General features: G+C 41.0%; 1 protein-coding gene across 1 annotated transcript; it reads left to right on the top strand.

Annotated features, from left to right (window-relative positions):
* The first annotated feature begins 10,609 nt into the window (after window positions 1–10,609).
* On the top strand, window positions 10,610–20,640 carry LOC146676685 (protein NLRC3-like). Its single transcript, XM_085402209.1, has 3 exons — window positions 10,610–10,896; window positions 11,038–12,829; window positions 20,445–20,640. The coding sequence occupies exons 1-3, from the start codon at window positions 10,689–10,691 to the stop codon at window positions 20,638–20,640; spliced, it is 2,196 nt and encodes a 731-aa protein (XP_085258335.1). The 5' UTR covers window positions 10,610–10,688.
* Window positions 20,641–21,966: the final 1,326 nt, after the last annotated feature.

Below are 21,966 nucleotides of genomic sequence, written 5' to 3' on the forward strand. Positions count from 1 at the left end.
GGGTGAAATGTGAGGCCGGTCGGCTCCTCTGAGCGCTGGTTTCCTGTAAGTAGAGAGGAAGTGAGTTTAGCTGAGCCTCCGTTTAGTGTGAGAGAGCAGGAGGAGAGTGAGAGCTGTGCTGAGGCAGGGTGAGTGTTAACGCCGCTCTGACATTACTGTGTCTCTGTGGCGGGAACAACAGGCTCCGTCAGTGGAGGCAAAAATAATCAGACTTTGGTTTTTCAAAGGAAACAACTTTATGTCGGAAGTTCCCGCACGCTCATTGGATAACGAGGTGTCAATCTCGAGCTATTAGCCAATGAGCGTGCGGATTCACAGAAAGACCCGCCTTTATCACGGGACTTTAAAAACTACAATGGCGACAGAAACTCCGTGAGTGGAGTTCAGGGTGACGTTATGAAACTGTGACGTTTGAGCCACTTCCTGTTCTCAGTCCCAGCGTCCTGATCACCGAGGTTTCTGTTGCTCTGATATCTGATATTGATTATATTGGTAAACAGGCTGTAGCATAAACATCAAACACAGCTGAAGCAGTTTTTGGATGGTTGGCTTCAAATGATCCGTCGGTTTGAAAAGTAAAAACAATTAAAAAAAGGTGAAGCTGATGCAGGGTGAGTGTTAACACCAGGACTTTAGAGGGAAGAAGAGTCACAGCTCAGCATGTTGTTGACGGGTTGTTGTTCAGTCGGGGGAAGACATCTGAATCATTGCAGGGGGAATGGCTTTCACAACTTTAATGAATTTACTCTGAGTACATGATATGCCATAATTATCTATGAGTTTGTTATATGTTAACACATTTCCGTCATTGTCTAAAAGGTGTAAAACCGTCCAAATGCCATGATCCATCCAATCCTTATAAAAGATGGATTTTCTTTTATCGTATACATCTGTTGTTCCAAATCGAATTTGTATGTGGAGAAAAAATATGCTTGTGTATCATTTTCCAGTACTGGAGAACCTGTTTGTGAAAATTGGATAATTTAATTTGGAAATTTCAAAGTCGCACTTTATAAGAAATTCAATGCCACCCAGCTTCTCCAAAATTACTTTGGGAAAATAAAACCAAATACTGTTTGAATTATTTATGAAAGATTGCAACCATTTGAGTTTGATGGAACCATCATTGCTTCAAAATCAATCGCATTCAAACCTCCTTCTTCAAATGACTTCACTATATCATTCTTCCTAACATAATGTTGCTTGTTTCTCCAAATGTAATTGAAATTAATTTGATTTATATTATTGATTAGACTATTGGAAACATATAAACATTGTGATGGATAAATCAATCCAGAGATACCTTCTGTTTTAGTAAGCAAGACACGTCCAAAGATGGAGAGGTGTCTTTGTAGCCTGTAATCTTTTTGATTTCTGGGTAATTTGCTCAAAATGTAGATTTTCTCTATTATTTGTGTTCTTTGACATTATAATACCCAAATATTTAATGTCAGTTTTAACAGCTATGTTAAGAGAGCTACTAGGTCACAATCACGAATAGTTAATAATTCGCATTTTCTAATATTCAGGTACAAACCAGAAGCCTTTGAGAAAAGTGAAATTTCATTCATGTTCTATAAAAACTGACGATTCCTCGTCTAACATTAAAGCGTTTAGATGTTCCAAAAGGTAAAGAAACAGAACTATTGAGTCAGAGTATAATAAAGAAATGAAATCTATGAAGTTTTGTTTACCAAAACCAAAATAGGGTAGAGCTTTTAAAATAAAAGGATGTTCGACCGTATCAAATGCCTTATAAAAGTCTAAAAAAAGAATCACACCATCATCTTCAATTAAGTGATTAGAATCCAGTAGATCTACAACCAATCTAATATTATTGGTCGTAGATTATCGATTAGTCTTTTATCTTTACCAGGTTTGGGAATAAGGGAGATAAGACCCTGTTTCATTGTCGTTGCTAACATTTCATTACTAATGATTTCAGTAATAGTTTTGAAGAAAAATTCTTTTATTTCTTTCCAGAAGAATTTATAAAAGATTGCAGTCAAGCCATCCTGACCAGGAGCTTTGTCATTTTCAGTTTGTTTAAGGCTTGATCTCAGTCATCCAGTGATATATCAGAATCACAAATTTCTCTGAATACAGAATCGATTTTTGGAGTATAAGGTTCAATCTGATCACAAAAAGTTAATGAATCAGCAATTAAATATTTTGAGGAGAATAAATTTGAGTAAAATTTATGTTTTTCTTCCGCTACAGTCTTATGATTTGTGCATTCCTCCCCATTTATGATTAATGTATTAATAGATTTCTTTTCTTGCCTCCGTTTCTCCAAATTGTAGAAATATGAAGCACTTTTTCAGCTTCTTCTATCCATTTTGCACGAGCTCTAATGTAAGCTCCATGAGCCTTTTTCTTGTATAGATCATCTAATTGAGTAAAGACAACAGGGATTTCTTATCAGCCTCTGACATAAAATGTCTATTACAATAGTTATTTATATCGTAAAGTAATTTACTTTCAAATTCCTTCTGTTGTCTACTTTTCATTTTACTAAACGTAATTGAAAATTCTCTAACTTTAAATGAAAAAATTCCCATCTATGTATGTAATTGCCAATTGTTACGTTGTTGTAAATGTTATGGAGGAGCTCTTTAACTATCTTAACATACCCGTCATCAATTAATAGATCTGCATTTAATTTCCAGTAATCTTTTTTAAACTGCGTTTTATTTTCAGGGTTAAGTTTAAAAGTAATAATACTGTGATCTGTCAACGGGGCTGCTGAGATGGAAACATGTGAAACATCTATATAGTAAAGTCGACCCAACCACAGTATGGAACGCCAGGAGTGCCATAATGAATTAATTAAATGCACCATTGAATAATAAATTAAATGTGACAATAATTAATTAAAATTTGAAATAATTAATTAAAATGGGAAATAAATAATTAAATAAACATTTTTTGACACATTTAATTAATTAATTAATTATTTCACGTTTTAATAAATTATTGCCACATTTAAATAATTATTTAATGGTGTATTTAATTAATTCATTTTGGCACAGTTGACTCCTTCAGGTCTCACCATAAATTTATTTTATGTGTCAACCTCACCCATCAAACCCAGGGGGCGGGGTTAATGCTGATCGAGTCAGAACCATTGCTTTGGCCTGGTGGCCATTGTTTTTAGAAGGCGTTACTGCACACCAACAACTGCCATGTGGAAACTAACAGAACTGAACTTTGAAAAACCCTGTTTGTGTTTGTGTGTGGGATGGACTCAAGCGCAGACAAGGCAGCTAGAATACAGTTCAGTTTTTTACTATACAACACCAGGTGCAAATATATACAAGTGAGATGGCAGGGGGAATCCAGGGCACAGGGAAATCCGGGAAAGGAGCTCTTCACACACGAGGGACTTCATAAAAAACACAGCACACCAAGGGTTCCAGGGAAACGGAATTCCTGTTTACAGACAACAAGTGATTAATCCAAAGGGTCAGCGATACGAAAAGGCAACAAGAGACTAGTACTCCGGAGCTTACTACCGAGGTTACTCAATAGTCCAGCGACGAGATGTTTCCAGCCTCTGCCTTAAGTAGTGGATGAGTTTAGGCGATGAGCCACAGATGTGTGATTAACTTCAGGTGCAAGGGCCAGGGGCGGGAGCCCGCAATGAGCTCCGCCCTGGCGAGACACAGCTAGCGTGAGAGAGGTAGATGTAAACAAGAAACATATGTAGCCAACCTGAGTCAGCCGGGCAGACACGGGGACCATGACAGTTTGTGTCTCACCAAATACCGTTTTAATATTTTTTAGCCGAGAATGTAGCGGTTTAATCTTCAGATGTCTGGTCGGTTTGTCAAGATACAGCTTTTTTGCAAAAGTGCTTCGATGATTTCGGAGATGTCTGCCCAGCCCAGTCTCACGGCAAAGCGTGGGACAGACCCGCTCGCCTCGCAAGCAATCGAGCTGCTATTACCACCGACAAAGCGCAGGCCGGTACACAGCTGTAATAACCCCCGCTGCACACTGACTTCATTTACAGAGGTTATATTTATCGTGTTTTTATTTCCTGATGTTCGTATGTGTCATACGTGTTCCAGTCACCAATTCTGAATTATAACTAACATTAAAAACATGTTTAAGGAGGAGAGAGAGCAAAAAGATTCGATTAACATCTGATGTTTGGGTTTTTGTTCAATAATCAGCGTGACCTGATAAACACATAAAAGAAATAACGTTGGTGTTTCCGTCATGTAGTAACTGTTAGGTTTAACTGTACAAAGGTGGTTCGACACTATGAAACACACACAGACTTCATGATGTTCGCCTCATTTATTGTGAATATTAATCATGAGGGTAAACGGCCCTGTACACCACGGAGCGAGGTCAGCATGTCCACCATATCTTCAGCTCTCTGAGTTAACCCATCAAACTAATCTAACGCTCATCTACGAATAATTCACGGCTCATATCAATATTATTTTACAGAAAATCATCCTTATTACTGCCAACTATTCCAGATACCATCAAATGTTAAAGGAAAATATCAGGATGAGTGTCTGTGAGCTGAGAAGGACGTGAAGCGAGCAGTTTATCCCAGAGCTGAAGCTGCTCTGTGTGCAGAGATGAGCTCAGATTCCTGCTGTGATTGATCAACAGTCACAGAAATGTAGACTTGTAGTTATTACTGCAGTATGGTCACAGCAGATACTGATAAACATGTATTATGAGGATGGATGATCAAGTTTCTCACTCTCTCCTTTAAATCTCAGTTTTTTTCTTCTTCACAGTTTATCTGTTAATTTATTAATGAATAACACTGAAAGAGTTTCTGTTATATTTCCCCTTGAACATCAGCTTATTAGGGCGGCATTAGGAAATAGCCCCCCTCCAAAGAATGAATAAATGAATGATGATAATAATAAAATGATTCAAAAGCAGAGCTCAGAGTGGTAGAATGGTCAAACATGGATCCACGGGTGGTTCAACTGCATTTGGTGACGTGACTAAAGCAAATCTTTCAAATAATCCCACCATCAACGGGATGTTGTCTCCTTTACTACGGTTACTTTACTTGGTCGCCGTGTGAATTTCTTTGAAATGAACCAAATTCTTTTATTTGTCGGTTGTTGCATATTTAACCTCTACAGTCAGGAAAGGAGGAGATGAGGCCTCAACAATGTTGGGTTGTAGCTGTGCTTCAGGTTAGAGTGAGTGTCCATGGAATAAATGTAAGTCAGTGAACTGGAAACATGACTGTGTTCAAACTTTGTTTTCCTTTTTATAATGAGTCTAATCAAAGGTGGACAGAAGTATCTCCACTGTGACTTTTCTGTGTCACCATCAGAGCTTCTGCACAGTGTTTCTGGGGCAGATAACATTGCAGCATTATGGAGACATTATGGAGACAAAAAGAAAAGCGTCTGGACTTCTTTAAGTTAAACTTAAAGAAGTCCAGACGCTTTTCTTGGACTGTTGGTTTCAGTGTTTAGTCTCATTCACACACTCCCTCAGACTCTTCACACACACTGATTTGCTGACATAAACACACTCCTGTGTGCTCTCTTGGCTTCACACACACACACTGAGGACCATCTACAGACTGTGAGCTCCGTCTTCTTTGTCTTTGGAGCCGAACTCTGACAAAGTTAGGAACAAAACTTTCTCCAGCGTGTGAACTTTCCTCCTAGACTCAGTCTGAGCAGTCAGACCACATATTTCTAAAGCAGCACATGAAGGTGTGGCTCACACACACACAGGTGAAGGAAACAGCTGCAGTATTAAAAACTGCTTCACTGTCTACAAATATATGAACTGAATGTTTCTTTCAGGCTGTAAAAACCTTATTTATCCTCCATTACAGTCCTGCATTCAGAGCATTACTTCTGTTATATTAGTACATGTATTTTATTCTGATGAACACATGAAACTCTGAGCTGGATTGAATCCATTGAATCAGAGTCCAGGACTCAGACTAAACACACTGAATGTGTCCTGAGCTCGGCCGCTGTTCCACAGTAACTGCTGTCAGAGTCACTGTTACTGAGTTAGCTTAGCTAGCAGAGCAGCTAGCAGTTAGAGTATGAACTCTGTAAGCAGTCAGCTCGGTCCTGGACATGGTTACTGACATAAAGCTGCTCTCTGCAGCCATGTTTGACCTGCTGCTTTGTAGGACTACAGTAATGGAGGATTTGGAGGCTGAACTGGGCTCTGTGACACTTTTTGTAGTGAACTGATGAAAGCTGCGTCTCAGATGGATGTTAGTCCAACACATCAGACACGACCTCTGCAGCTCTCAGTTGATGTGCACATGAATGATTTGTGTTTCCTCTGCAGGTGAAGGTAGAAAGTGTGTGTGAGCTGATGTGAACTGAGCAGCATGGATCAGTGTGAGGACAGAGAGGAGGGAGTCCCTCCCTCTAAAAGCACTCTGTGTGGGGAACATGAGAGCCAGACCAAAGCTCAGAGGTGAGATGACCATCTCTAACTGTCCATGACTCTTCTCCATGTCACAGCTCAGCACTCACATCACTGCTCCATCATTATTCACACTCATACCTCTGTGTGTGTTGTTTTAAAGCCCAGAGCTGTGGGGCGTACCAGGCTCAGCTGGACATAACCCTGAAACTAATCCAGAGCCTGGACCTGAACCCAGCTGTGTTTCCTTAAAGAGCAACGAGTCGAAGGATGTTGCTGTATGCTTTAAAGGCTGTTCTTCTGCTGCTGAGAGGTAATGTGTGTCCAGATGTTGTTCCTGACTCTGTATTTCTGAATAAATCCTCATGTTTAATATCAGCTCAGCTCTTTTTCACACACATTTCTATGTTGGTATGTGAAGCGGTGTGTGTTGGAGTGTTTCCACAAACACAGCAGTCAGAGTGGAAAGAGTGGATGTTGTAGGAGGTGTTTGTGTAGTGAAGAGGCTGAGTGTCTGTAGGACTCCAGCTGCTCCAGCAGGTGTCTCCTTTGTGCTTTGCTTCAAACACAGTGTAGGGAGGAGCTTCCACTCAGGTCTTTCAGGTGTTGCTGGATGGAGGAGGACAAATAGTTTTTCCCTTCAGTGACACTTCAGCAGCTCAATGTTCTGGGAGATGTTTGTCTTTATGAAGGTTTATGGATTCTTGTTCTTACTTTGGTTAAACTGAGCAATACATTTTCCATCTAACATTTAAAGTAAATTTCCAGGTGAATAAAAGATCTGCAGCTGCAGCCTCTGTGATGTTTCACAGTCTGAAAGTAACAAATTCAACCAGAGTTCAAACAAAGGCTTAATATACGTGTGTGTTTGATATAATGCCAACAAGTACAAACAGGTGTTCTTACAGGTCTTAATCACAGAGGTCTGATAAGTCTGGTGACTTTCACACTCAGCAGTTTTGCTGCCTTTTATTTTATATTGGCCTTTTTAAAGCCCTTCAAAGTCTCCCACATTCATACAGAGCTTTTAACACCAAACTCCTTTACAGTCCTTCTCCTCTCACACACGATCACACGACTGATTTGTCTGCAGCAGCTGTGTTACTGCTAGTATTTTATTATGTGTGTAATCTCCTCATATTGTTCCTGTGGTTTAGTTTGACTTCCTTCTGCAAACTCAGCTGCTCTGTTGCTGATACACGGCTCCATGAATATGATTGATCAGATGCTGCCAACACCATGTGTTTCATGTGAGCGCTCAGCTGAAACCCTGGGTTGACTTATCGAGTTAATAACAAGCTTCACGTGACTGTGAATGCTAAAGTGAATCCAGATAAAGGAAAGAGACCCTGCTAATGTTGGACTCACTTCTTAGTGTAGATCCCAGGAGGAAGTTCAACATAGCCATTCTTTGTGCTAGCTCGACCAAACCTGAGACCACAGTGCAGGATAATGATTATCATCTGTCTCTGTCAAGGACATTTAAAATCCACAAATAACAAACATAATTATATTTGATCATTAAAAATGATGATTAAACAAAGTGTCAAACATACTTAAGTAGAAGGACTGATGTTTGTGTTAAAATACCCTCTTAAAGCTGAAATAATGATTCAGCTTCTTTACTCAAGTAAAGGTAAAAGAGTCCAGGCTCTGAAATGTACTCACAGTATTAAAGTAAAAACGCCATCTTTGAAGGAAATTTCTGCCAGTTTTTGTGCAAAGTTACCTGAATTTCTACCTCCAACATTAATATGAGAAAATTATCTGAACTTTTATTCTAATGAATTTAATCAGCTTGAACATTTTGTAGCACAAAAGTAGAAAAAACCCAAAGGGAATCAAAAATAGCTCCGTTTGCTGTTGCCTGCATTGTAGATGGGCAGCTTTGCCTCAACACCTAAACAGGAAAATGAGTTTAGTCAAGTATTAAAGTGGGATTGAAGAGGTGAGGAAACCAGAGATCAGGTGTTGTGGTGCAGCATTAAGATAAGATGGGGCCTGATTATTTAAGACCTTGTATGTGAGGAGCAGCCAATGAAGGGAAGCCAAAACAGGAGAAATCTGCTCTCTTTCTAGTCCCTGTCAGGACTCTTGCTGCAGCATTTTGGATTAGCTGAAGGCTTTTCAGGGAGTTTTTAGGACATCCTGATAATAATGAATTACAGTCGTCCAGTCTGGAAGTAATAAATGCATGAACTAGTTTTTCAGCGTCACTCTTTTTAGCATTTTTTAACAACAAGCTTCTATCTATTAGGGCTCTTGTCTCGCCGACTGCTGCCTCAGATCCGAGTCTTTCTCCTGTGTGCTCAGCTGTCTTAGAGCAGTTTGATCCCGTCTCCCTTAATGACTTGACTGCGGTAGTTCGTAACCTAAGATCATCACACTGCCCCTCTGATTGTCGCCCCCCAACTACTCTTTCAAGGATTGTCAGGTTGGAGATCGGCCTATAATTAGCTAAGACAGCTGGGTCTAGGGATGCTTTTTAAGTAAAGGTTTAACTACAGCCAGCTAGGGATGGGTACCGTTTAGATTTGAAAACCTGCTAAATCAGAATCAGTTGCTGATGATGGCTTTTTTCTTTTCCATCAATCACGTATAATCTTAACTCAAAGTGAACATAGACTTGATTGCTCAGATCAGCCAATTCAAAATGCTAATTCAATCAACTCTGAGTTCATGGCTAGACTCAGTTTGTTGGCCCTGCACCTTAAAACTATTCCCTGTTTGTCCCTCGTGTTTTTTGGATATTGTTTTCACATCTTATGTCACGGCTAGCGGGGCGAGCCATGTTGAATTTAATAAAGGACCCAAGATGCAGACACTGCTGTGAAGTGAGTGAGCTTTATTGAAACGGTGAAGTGCAGTGGAGATGGCCTGTGCAGAAGCTAAGATAACCTCTACTGAAAAACTAAAAAACTAACCTGAAACCTTAAACGGAGACACGGGGAGACAACACAGACGAACCAGCAACAAGCAGGAGAAAACAAAGGGCTCATATACACAAAAGAGCCATCAGGGAATGAGAAAAGGGAGACACAGCAGGATTCATTGGACATAACCAGACAAGGGGAAGCAAAAGTAGACACACTAACGTAGGACATGGCACTGTCAAAATAAAACAGGAAGTGAACACAGAGACACAATACTAACACAGTACAGAGGGAACACAGAAACCAAAACCTCAGAACTAGAAAATCTTAATCAGAATGAAATTGTAACAAAAGACAATAACAATCAAAACAAAACCACTGAGTCCACAGACTCGGGACATACATCGGCTCAAACTGTGGTCATAAATATTTTGTACTTGTAAATCAGACTGTGTAGTTTTGAACTGAGTTTTGTAACATTGTGAAACAAAATATCTGGAAAGTTCATGTTTTTGCGTTCATTGATTTGTGTGTGCAAAAATGTAAAAAATGTAAAAATGTAATAAATGTAAGAAACATTAGAACTACTTTTGCTGACACAAAGTTTGGCGAGCACTGCAAGTTGTCCCTTTAAACCAGTCACTGATATAAAGAGAGCACCTTGTTCCAGGGCATCTGAGCATGGAGGGAAAGCTTTATGCAGGAGATGGTAAGAGCTGTTGGGACTAAAGAAACTGAGCAGAAAACTACAGACATCTGGAAACTGAGTTGTTAATTCTCAGTGGGATCAGCAGGACTAGCAAAGCTCCACCATGACAGTCATCTGATTGACTGAACCCATCCAAACATCACTTCATGGACCTTTAGCTTGTGTCTGTGTGTGGACAGACATAACATGAGCTAATTATACATTACTCCTCCACAGAGTGGACCAGCAGAGAGCAGAGGTTTCCACTGGTCAGTCTGCACAGCAACATCAAACACACCTGGACTCTGTGGTTATGGTTTGTAGTACTACGTTTACATTTGTTCTTTTCAGTCACCTCTATGCTGCACTTTGTGGACCAGAGGATTGTCAGTGTGTCCAACATAAATCAGAGTTTGGGCTCCATGATGTCAGTCAGATTGGGGTGACTGTAGCTCAGCAGGGGAGCAGGTCAGCTACTAGTCAGAAGGTTTGTGAATCAAACCCTGGCTGGCAAATGTACTGGGTAACGTACTAAACCCAAGCTGCCCTCTGATGCATCCATCAGAGTGTGAAAGAAAGTATTTAAGCATAGAACAATGTGCTTGGTTGAATGAGGCATGTTGTATAAAATGCTTTGTGTGCACAGAGTATCAAAGAGAGCTATATAAGAACCAGTCCATTTACCACTGGGTAATTCATATAGTCTTCTTTTCCAGCGGCTGGAGGACAACATCACCATGTTTGTGAAGAACGAGCTGAAGAAGATCCAGAAGCTTCTGAGTCCAGATCACCCAGAAACTTTAAAGAGCCAGATGGAGGATGAGGAGATGTTTGAAGGAGAGGATGAAGATGAAAGAAAGAGCTGCAGAGAAGCATTTCTGAAGATCACACTCCACTTCTTGAGGAGACTTAAGCAGCATGAGATGGCTGACCATCTGCAGAGCAGTAAGAGAATTTCTCTAAAGACTGAATATTGATCTTTCCTAATAGCTCAAGAAATGGACCAATAGACATTCATCCTTTCAGGGTACTGAAAGGCTATGATATTTATTATATAATATTTTTTTCTGAATTTCTTACCTTCAGAAATATTTGCTCCACTCTGTAAACGAGAACTTAAAGCCCAACTGAAGAAGAAGTTCCAGTGTGTGTTTGAGGGCATCGCTAAAGCAGGAAGCCCAACCCTCCTGAATCAGATCTACACAGAGCTCTACATCACAGAGGGAGGGACTGCAGAGGTCAATGAGAAACATGAGGTCAGACAGATTGAAACAGCATCCAGGAAACCAGACAGACCAGAAACAACAATCAGACAAGAAGACATCTTTAAAGCCTCACCAGGAAGAGACGAACCAATCAGAACAGTGCTGACAAAGGGAGTGGCTGGCATTGGGAAAACAGTCTTAACACAGAAATACAGCCTGGACTGGGCTGAAGACAAAGCCAACCAGGACATCCAGTTCATATTTCCATTCACTTTCAGAGAGCTGAATGTGCTGAAAGAGGAAAAGTTCAGCTTGGTGGAGCTTGTTCATCACTTCTTTAATCAAACTAACGAATCAGGAATCTGCAGGCTTGAAGACTTCCAGGTTGTGTTCATACTTGATGGTCTGGATGAGTGTCGACTTAATTTGGACTTCAACAAAACTAAAATCCTGACTGAAACCAGAAAGTCCACCTCATTGGATGAGCTGCTGACAAACCTCATCAGAGGGAACCTGCTCCCTTCTGCTCGCCTTTGGATAACAACACGACCTGCAGCAGCCAATCAGATCCCTCCTCAGTGTGTCGACATGGTGACAGAGGTCAGAGGGTTCACTGACCCACAGAAGGAGGAGTACTTCAGGAAGAGATTCAGAGATGAGGAGCAGGCCAGCAGGATCATCTCCCACATCAAGAAAGCTCGAAGCCTCCACATCATGTGTCACATCCCAGTCTTCTGCTGGATCACTGCTACAGTTCTGGAGGATGTGCTGGAAACCAGAGAGGGAGGACAGCTGCCCAAGACCCTGACTGAGATGTACATCCACTTCCTGGTGGTTCAGGCCAAAGTGAAGAGGATCAAATATGATGGAGGAGCTGAGACAGATCCACACTGGAGTTCAGAGAGCAGGAAGATGATTGAGTCACTGGGAAAACTGGCTTTTGATCAGCTGCAGAAAGGAAACCTGATCTTCTATGAACCAGACCTGACAGAGTGTGGCATCGATATCAGAGCAGCCTCAGTGTACTCAGGAGTGTTCACACAGATCTTTAAAGAGGAGAAACAACTGTACCAGAACAAGGTGTTCTGCTTTGTTCATCTCAGTGTTCAGGAGTTTCTGGCTGCTCTTCATGTCCACCTGACCTTCATCAACTCTGGACTCAATCTGCTGGAAGAGCAAGAAACAACTTGGAAGGTGTTTCAAACAAGAAAATCTTCAAAGAAATACTTCTACCAGTGTGCTGTGGACAAGGCCTTACAGAGCCCCAATGGACACCTGGACTTGTTCCTTCGTTTTCTCTTGGGTCTGAAGACTAATCAAACTCGTTTGCAAGGCCTGATGACACAAACAGGAAGTAGCTCAAAGAGCAATCAAGAAGCAGTTCAGTACATCAAGAAGAAGCTCAGTGAGAATCTGTCTGCAGAGAAAAGCATCAATCTGTTTCACTGTCTGAATGAACTGAATGATCGTTCTCTACTGGAGGAGATCCAACAGTCCCTGAGTTCAGGACGTCTCTCCACAGATAAATTGTCTCCTGCTCAGTGGTCAGCTCTGGTCTTCATCTTACTGTCATCAGAAAAAGATCTGGACGTGTTTGACCTGAAGAAATACTTTGCTTCAGAGGAGGCTCTTCTGAGGCTGCTGCCAGTGGTCAAAGTCTCTAAAAAAGTTCTGTAAGTTATAAAGTTTTTATTATTTAATTTGGTTGGTATGTTATGGAAAACACACTGCATCAACTTCTGTTTTGTTTTTGTCAAAATCACTGTAATATAATCACTGTACCTTTATATACACGTGACTTGTATTAATGCTGCTGCCCTCTTGTGGCTAAAGTGTAATTATGTTCTTGTTATTAGGGAGGATTTGAGAGTAACATGTCAAGTGAGTCAGCACCTTCGCTTTAGCTTAAAAATCCAAATTCTTACGTCATCAGTTATAGTTGCATGTATTCATTATCATAACTTAACCTTTAATATTGATGTCTTAAAATTATTTTGAGTAAACTAATGTTAAGGTTCAAATATTGGGGAAGGAGAGTACAAACAACCATGGTCCAGAACTTGGTCAAACAATTGATTTTAATGAAATACACGCGTGGGAAGACCAGCTCCGTTCGCAGACCGGGCTGATCTCCGACTTAATCAAAGCATAAACAGATATTTTATACCATCAGGGCTTGAATTTAATGACGCCCCCTCATACGTCACAAACAGAATATATGCATACGTCAAATCAAAACCACAATGACTTTTAACACAGTTTAAAAGAACATTATCTCCTATCTTCATGGCAGGTACTTCCTGTCACTGCCGGATGCTCGCTTATCATCGTGACACATCAGCAGCAGTTCTGCGACAAACTGCTCTTTTGCAACCCCGAGCAAAACATGATTAAACTTCCACCTATAAATGATTCTCTTTAACTAAGTGTGTGTCTCGTCCTTAAAGGCTCCTCAAAATAACCTGCACTTAGACTCTGCTTTCGGTTTCAGTTCTGCAAAAGGCACACTCTTCAAACCTGCAACTTCCTGTCAGCCTGCAACTTAGTCTTTCTGAAAGACACACACTGTTTAAACATCTGAATGCAATATCAATTCTGTAGATTATATTATTAATGCAATGGTAATGATGATGATTATTAACAATAGCAGCAAAATATCTCTCCAATCTCAATACTCCCTCTCTCGACCTCTGGAACACCAGAGGTCGCAATACATTGTGTTGGGTCACTCCTCGGCCCACTCAGCTGCTTCCATGTCCATCCATGGCATCATGGACATCGGGGTCACCACTCCCGCTCTGACCCTCTCTAGCTGTCCTCTGGCTCAGCAAATCAGACAACCTCATGTCATCTAAGTGGTCCAGTAATAAACACCAGCTCCCCCTCGAGAACACTCCATGCATAAGATTAGGTTTTTTCTGCGTCCCTCTCTTGTGGTCCATCATGCCTCGGGCCTCCAGGATCCTCACCCCCCTGTGGTCGCCGAGATCTTCTGTAAAGCAAACCAAACACCTTTTCCTGCACCTCCCTAACTTATCATCTTTGGGACTCTTTAATCAAAAGCCTGATCCTAATTATCTTCTTGACTTATTGACTTGTATTTATATATATTCTTCAACGTTACTCATCATTTTAAAACTCTTAAAACGCTGCTTTCACGTCCCTGCATGCGTTTCCTGTCGCTTGCCTTATCTAATCATCAACATCCTGTACACAGAACTCTCGCTGCTGCAAGGCCTCCACTCTGACCTAGAATCTCCTTTCACAAGAAAATCATTATAAGCGCCTATTCTACTAAAAGATCCAAAAAAAAAACAACCACTTTAATCAATTAAGTTTAAACATATAAGCAATTACTCATGCATACATTTTATCACAGCTAAACGCTGCCTTGAAACAACTCCTGTGTGTTAACACTAACTTCATTTTAAAACTCACATTTCCTATGTTATAGCCTGTTTTTGGTACAGCCTTTTTATTTCATCTTGCTCCTTTGATGTAACAATACCTTCTCATTCTAGTTTATCAGACTTAACCAAAATATATGCTTTCCTTCCTTTGGTCCTTCTCTAAAGCAAGAAACTCCTATTCAGTTCCTCTTTTCTGTCACTTGTTACAGGGCCAGCTCAAGTTCAGTTAAACGCTAAATTAATTTGAGGCCTTTTGCCTGGAATCAATACTGTCATGTGTGTTTATGGACTCTGTGTCTGTAAGCGTGTGCAATCCTTCAATAACTCATATCATCCTCACAGTAGATTGGCTAATCATAGCGCTAGCCAAAGGCTCGTGACCCACAAGAGACGAATTGAGCCACAACTCCCTTAAAGGCACAAAATGCAATATGTATAAAAAGTCATTTCTACGTATAAGCTCTCCCCTTTATCCTAAAAATAAATCTATGTAATATCTGTATGTGTGTCTTCTATTCATTAATGTAATTGTCAGTTATTTTCTCTCTTTATTTTACCTTCTTTTTGTTTACCTCTTTGTTTGTGACGTGGACATCCCTAAACCATCCTGAGTTCCGGCTTCAATTTCAACCCAATTGTACCCTCTATTCTCGCAGTCGAACTCGTCTGGGCTTCACCTTCCCACTGGCCCCTGTGCCCTTCTCTTAGTGTCCTTTGTTGTCTTGTGATCCCCAGCAAACACAGTCTGTTTCTTCTCTGTTTCTTCTCCGTTGCTCTTTTCAGTATTTTCCTTTTAGATTAAATCCCAGCCTGGCAAAATATCCCATTCAGTGTCTTTAAACAGTTATGTCACACTGTTCTTACCAGCCTGCAGTTCACCGTGCATTTTCCATCACGTGCTTTTCTTCCATGCTGCTGCTGGTATCGTCAGTGTAGTTTCAGTTGCACTGTCTTTTGCCTGCTGTTAATTCTTGAAGTCCACGATGTTCTGTCGGTCTTCATCAGGAGATTAACTGTCCTATGAGCTTCTTCTCAGGATCGGGACAAGTGGGAGGTCAAGCTGTAAAATTTTAAGCCAAAATCTGGCCTGTTTTCCTCCCAGTTCTGTTAATCAATGGTTTTGTACTCAAGATTCTAGGTTGAAAGAAGTCCACCTGTATTGACACACTAAAGCATACAATTAATATCCTTTTCATTTCTTTTCTTAAAACCTCCATTTGCTTCATCTGCCTGGAGTTTACCTCGTATGTTTCTCTCTCTGTGTGCTCACTTGTCACAGTCAGTTCCTTTTATGGGCATGCAAAGTTCCTGTCACACACACCATTTCCTGTCAACCTTGCAGCTGCTCAGAACCATATTTTCTGTTTCTATCTCTCCTGTTTTGTTTTTTTTACAGGCTAATAAAACTCTTGTTTTACTAAGTCTTGATCTAAAACAATTCACCCTTATTTCACGCACACACTTCTAAATATACTAAATTCTTTGCGTTTGTCAGATCGTCTCACACACACACCGCCTTTTCTCTCACACTTCCACTTCTGCACTCACTCTACTATCAACTTTCATAGTGTTATTATTATTTATTATTTTGTACAAATCACACCCAATCACTCAAAGCCTGCTACTCACAGCATTCACACACTTAAACTGTGACAAGAGTTGAGGAATATACTCACAACACGCTTTCCTAAGAGTATTTCAGACATGCCTTTCATAATCAGAAAGAGCAAGTCAAAGAAAACAATTGAAACCTCTATTAATTCTCACAGCACACACATAGAATAGAAAAAATAAAACACACCAGCATTTATTGCTGATGAGAGGTTACTCCTAAAAGTAATATGTTAGTCTTAAATATATACAGTGCACTCACTATATTTATATATCAAAACTCAGTCAATTACTATACATCCACTACGGCAACTCAAAACTTTATTTATAGCCCTCTAATGAACATAAATGGCGTCTTAAACACACACTCAACAATGTTTGCAGCAGTATTTGTAAAACCAACTGTGGTTTAAACAGTTCACTGCTGACTAATTTGCATTTTCACACTCACACACACACAGTCTAAAAATAGCTCCAGCACTGCCTCAGACTCCTTTCACACAGAGATCTCTTATTTTATATTACAAAGACGTCTTATATTTACAACCACTGTCACATCTGTCAGCTTTAGCGCCTAAACAATTTCGACAAATTTGAGTTAACGGTCCAACCGATAAAGTCCAACTTTTTTGTGATCAATTAACCAGTATCTGTCCAACAGTTTCTGGCCTCATCTCTAAAATCCCTAACTCAATTTAAAAGCGTCAACCAACCCAAACTTTGCCTGAAGCTCTATTTTTGGCATTTCACAGCCAAGGCTTACCCCGAAGTTTTAAGTTAAAGTTACACGCCCGAAGTCCAACTTCTGCTGGCCAAAAAAGCGCAGACCACCGTTCCAAACGGTAAGGAGACTCTAACTCCTAGTTATTCTGGAGTGCCCCAAGCTCCACAGTGACCAACTGACTATCCCTCTTCGAGGACAATGCCTAAGCGTCCTTGGCATTGGCAAGCGTTACCTCTGAGCACTGCGCTTCCTATCAGTCCAACTGACGTTCTTGAATAATTTATAATACTTTGGAACAACAGTAAAACAGCCAAAAAAGTGTAAGACTGAAGCAGGTCCAACCTTATAACCAATACGGGCTCCACCCCAAACAATAACCAAATTCCCTAATATACTAAAATCACTCAGCAGTCCAACTGCTTTCCACGGTCCAACCGTATTAAATCCTTTAGCGGTCCAACCGCATTCAATCATTTTTAGCAGTCCAACTGCATTAAATCCTCAGTACTGTCATGAGATTCTCATCAAAATCAAAGCAGACATTCCCCAGTAATTTCAGTGAGTAGACTTTAATTTGTAATGTCCAATTTGGCACACTTTGGAAATAATTCAACAGGTAGTGCCTTACCTTTGGATAAGCGGCTTAGAACAACAATGAGAAAAAGAGAGCTGATTATTAGCTCATCAAAACACAAAACAAAATCACAATGAATTATCGGTTAATTTCATTTAAAATAATTCATTAAGTATTTATGTACAATTCAAATTAGTTAATTACATATTTTGTTGGTTTGTTTTCTATTTTAATTATTTTACTGACACATTTAATGAATTATTTAATGATGTATTTATTTAATTCACGTTGCTACTCCTGGCCCTGCATCGCTGTTCATAAATACATTTTATTTGTCAGCTTCACCCATCAAAGTCAGGGGGCGGGGTTAATGCTGATCAAGTCAACACCATTGCTTTGGTCTGGTGGGCGTTCTTTTAGTGGGCTTTTCTCAATACTAAGTAGGCCTACACACCAGGGTTTGGACATGTGTGGACCCAAACTATACTTTTACCCTTTTTTGTGTGTCACCAAATACACTTTAATATTTTCTAGACAAGAATGTAGTGGCGTAATCTTTAACCTCTTTTGGCTCCAAACAGAAGTGACAGACTTGAGCAGGGTTCATTTAAAGGCTGACAGAAGTGGAGTGGTGACGGGGAGATGTTTGACAGGACAGTGTTTCAGCCTCCACAGGGATGTGAATGAGGATGATGAAGATCTGATGATAGCAGATAAAAACAGGCTGCAGAGACTTTGAGCCATACAGGGCACACAGTGTGTGTACAGAACAGCTGAAATCATTATGGAGGCCTCACTGGAATATGGAAGCATCACAGTACAGCTTCAGTGAAGCATTAAAGTCTCTGATATGAGATGAGAAATGAAGCAGCCAGAGCTTTTTCATGAGTGGAAACCCACTGTGACTGTGAGCTGCTGCTACAGCCTCCAGATTAGCCAGCAGCTCATCCTGCTCAACATTTCCTCACCAACTTTAATGGAAGTGTGATGTTTTCAGCTGGAGTGATGGTCAGGGTGGCCTCCCTCTCCTCTTCTTCTCCTCTTCCTCTTTCATTTGTAAAGCCACTTCTGCTGCTTTCATTCATTTGGAAGTCCTGTAGCTGAGTTTGGGAGAGACTAACAGCCTCGGCAGCAGAGGGGAGAAAGGCTGTAACACCACCACTTTACTCTGTTCTACCTGTCACATCATTTTATCAGGAAACAAATATGCTCATGTTTTTCCTATGTTTGTCTTGAAGATGTAAGAAGATCACATGGTGCTTTTTTATTATTGTGTTGGTTTGTTTCCTGTCTCTTGGATGGAGCCCAGCTGTGCGTGGCCCCTGGGCCTGTGGTCAGAGTGTGTGCTGGATGATGAGGCCAAACTGACATGGGATGAAATGTCTGTCACATAATTGAGCTTAGTGTAGTTTCATTTCTGCACAATTTAACAACAACCAAAACTTTGTTCTGTCTTTTCTATGTTATACTGTAGACTTTCTTTGATACTGTGTCCAAAAGGAGCAGCTTTTACTTTGAAGGGGAGGCGTCTCTGTTTCCTCTTCAGGTTGGATGATGGAAGCAAATTAGTAACTGTGTCCCAAAACGTCGGCTGCATCCTCCAGAGGCTGCATTTGAAGGCCGATTACGTCACAGCCAGGCGATGAAGGCTGTCCGTATTTGTCGACTCCTTCAAATGTGCCCGACAAATGCGTCCTTCATTTCCCCGAATTTGAAGGATTCGTCGGGTGTGTCCTTCGTGGCCCACCATATCCCAGAATTCATAGCGCGGCCCAGCCAAATTTCAGCTGCCAACAATGGCGGCAGCTACTAAGTTTTCAAATTACTCTTATTAATCTTTCTGGGTCACAAAATAAACTTTTAACATATTTTCAGGCGAGAAAGTAGCTGTGTAAACTTCAAATATCTGCTTGGTTTATCAAGACATCGCATATTTGCAAAAGTGTGCCGACGTTTTCGGAGACGTCTGTTACCCACCCGCTCGCTAGCAAGCCGGGGGGTTCAATGGTCACTCCAGCCGGCGAGAGCAGCGGACGCCCGGCTTCATCGTTTTCAGACCCCGCTCTTTCGCTACTCAGGTGAAACACGATATATAAGTCACTCGGATAACTTAAAAATGTAATTGTTTGCCTTTTTTCTGTGTTTTATTTGTTCCGGAGTAAATCGGTTTGGCTGACATCAAAGTTCCTCCGGGATTTTCACACAGCTGAATAAACGTTAAACAGGAAACTGATTAAACAGAAGTGTGAGACGGTCGAGAATTTACGCCAGTGTCCTGTTATATTTTAGATAGCAAGGAGCAGACGGCCGAGTTTATTAAACTCCACAAAGACAGCGGTGATGCAAATCTGAAGGCTAGACCGTCCCATTTCACAGCCTCGCACTTCCAGCCTTTTCAGTCTTTGAAGGACCCGGCCCACGTAGACTGCGAATACCGGGTCCTCCGAAGGATGCAGCCGACGTTTTGGGACACAGCTAGTGTGCGATGTTCTTTCAGTGTTGCACTTTGTAGACGCTCCCTGAGCACTGGTCTCACAGCCAGCTGCACATAGAGACCAGTGTTGTTAGTCCAGGTCAGAAGATGACTTGTTGGAATGAAAATGAGCTTGTAGTTTGTCTGCTTTAATAATGTGACTGGAAAAAGGTGTTGGACTTCAAATATGTCCATTTCTTTCACACTTCACCTTTAAAAGTGAAGTCTTGTGGTTCCTGGAAGGAAAAACACGACTTTTTCAAGTCTTTGTCCTGTTTTTATGATAAATGTACGACTTTAATGTGAAACATTCAGAGTTTTTTCTCTTGTTGTGTTTGTTTGAAGCTGCTTCCTGTTGGCTTCAGCTGTTTGGAGTTTCCATTTTCTAAACTTCTACATTCTGAACCTTCTTCAGCTCTGAACAGATGATGAAACACTGAATGATTTCAAGCTCACACTTTGTCTAATAAACTTACATCTTTCATTCTTTATACAGATTGTGGGACTGTGGTTTGTCAGAGATCAGCTGTGATTATCTGGCAGCAGCACTGAAGTCCAACCCCTCCCATCTGAGACAGCTGGACCTGAGATACAACGACAAGCTGCAGGATTCAGGAGTGAAGCATCTGTGTGGTTTCCTGGAGAGTCCAGGATGTGGACTTGAAACTCTGGGGTCAGTCAGCATGTTTTAGTTGTGCTGAGATGAATATGATGTGAAAGTTGTGCTGACACTAAACTGCAGACATCAGGCTGATATTATACTGATCCACACTGAGGATCTTCATGGTAAAGTCTGTTTTCTTCTTCTCTGGTTTAGTCCATTGACTGCAGCAGAACAATGTTCACATTTCAAACAGTGAGACTCAACGTATGGCCCGCGGCCCACACGCGGCCTGCCCACCTTCCCTGATTCAGAGAGAGGGGACCCTGATTAACTGTGTAGTGTTCTTCCTCACAGTTCTAAGTATCAGACACAACAATGAATAATCCACAGCTGACTGTCTTTAGCAGGTCAAAGGTCACGGCACACAGCAGACAGTGGGAAATATTATAACTCTGATCATTTATCAGCACATATCCATATGTATAAAAACAAAGCTGACACTGTGAGACTTGATCAGAGGTGTGATCATCACAGCAGAGGCCTTTGTGTCAAAGTCACTGAGGATCAAACAGAAACACATGAAGCAGATTTTCCTGTTCTGGCTTTTTATAGCAGATAACCTTCAAAATATTCTGCAGTCCATCAAAAACTGAAGCAAACCATGAATCAACATGTGAACATGAGCTGATGCTGCTGAAGTGAAGCAAAGTTACAGAGGTTTGATTACAGACACAGCTGAGAGTTTGTAATCTGTCATCATTTTAAAAGGTTTACATTTCTTCAGTATATCCACATTTGCAGCTGGTACCTCAACCTCCACTTGTCCAACACAACTGCTGTCCACTGCCTCCATGACATTGTGATTTTGCTGTTGGTCTTCTGTCAGATCTTCATCAATCACTTCTGCACGGGGCACACCTTCAGACTCTGCAGCTGCATAACGAAAGCCTGTAAGATAAAATTAGACATAAGGTAAATGTACACCAATATTCCAATGACAGGTGTGTGATTCATCTGGAAGTTATGTGCGGATTAGTGTACAGTGATAGCAATTTAGTATGTTTTTAGAGGGGGGGGCGGTTGTTTACCTCCAATGGGTGCTCTTTTTCGCTTCCGTTGCGTACGCCTTGAGTGCCGGTCCGAGTCTGATACAGGTATGTCGTCATGCCCCATGTGCAGTGTTGGTGCCCAGTCTGGATTTGTTACATCCATTTCATATGCTGGTTTGCCTGCAATAATGCCAAATCATAAGCTACTCAGTCGCCATGATGTGGTTCTGCAGCATCACACATTAGCATGTTTTATCTCATTATCTATGACCTCAGCACGTTGAAAATCACACTAAAAGCCTTTCAAGAGTGATATGAATTAATTTAGAACTCACCGGAAAGAAAATGCCGTGAGCAAACCAACA

This window comes from Rhamphochromis longiceps, linkage group LG3, assembly GCF_057381845.1.
Source record: "Rhamphochromis longiceps isolate RC_006_pf linkage group LG3, R_longiceps_female_GT1.1, whole genome shotgun sequence".
In the NCBI taxonomy this organism is placed as follows: Eukaryota; Metazoa; Chordata; class Actinopteri; order Cichliformes; family Cichlidae; genus Rhamphochromis; species Rhamphochromis longiceps.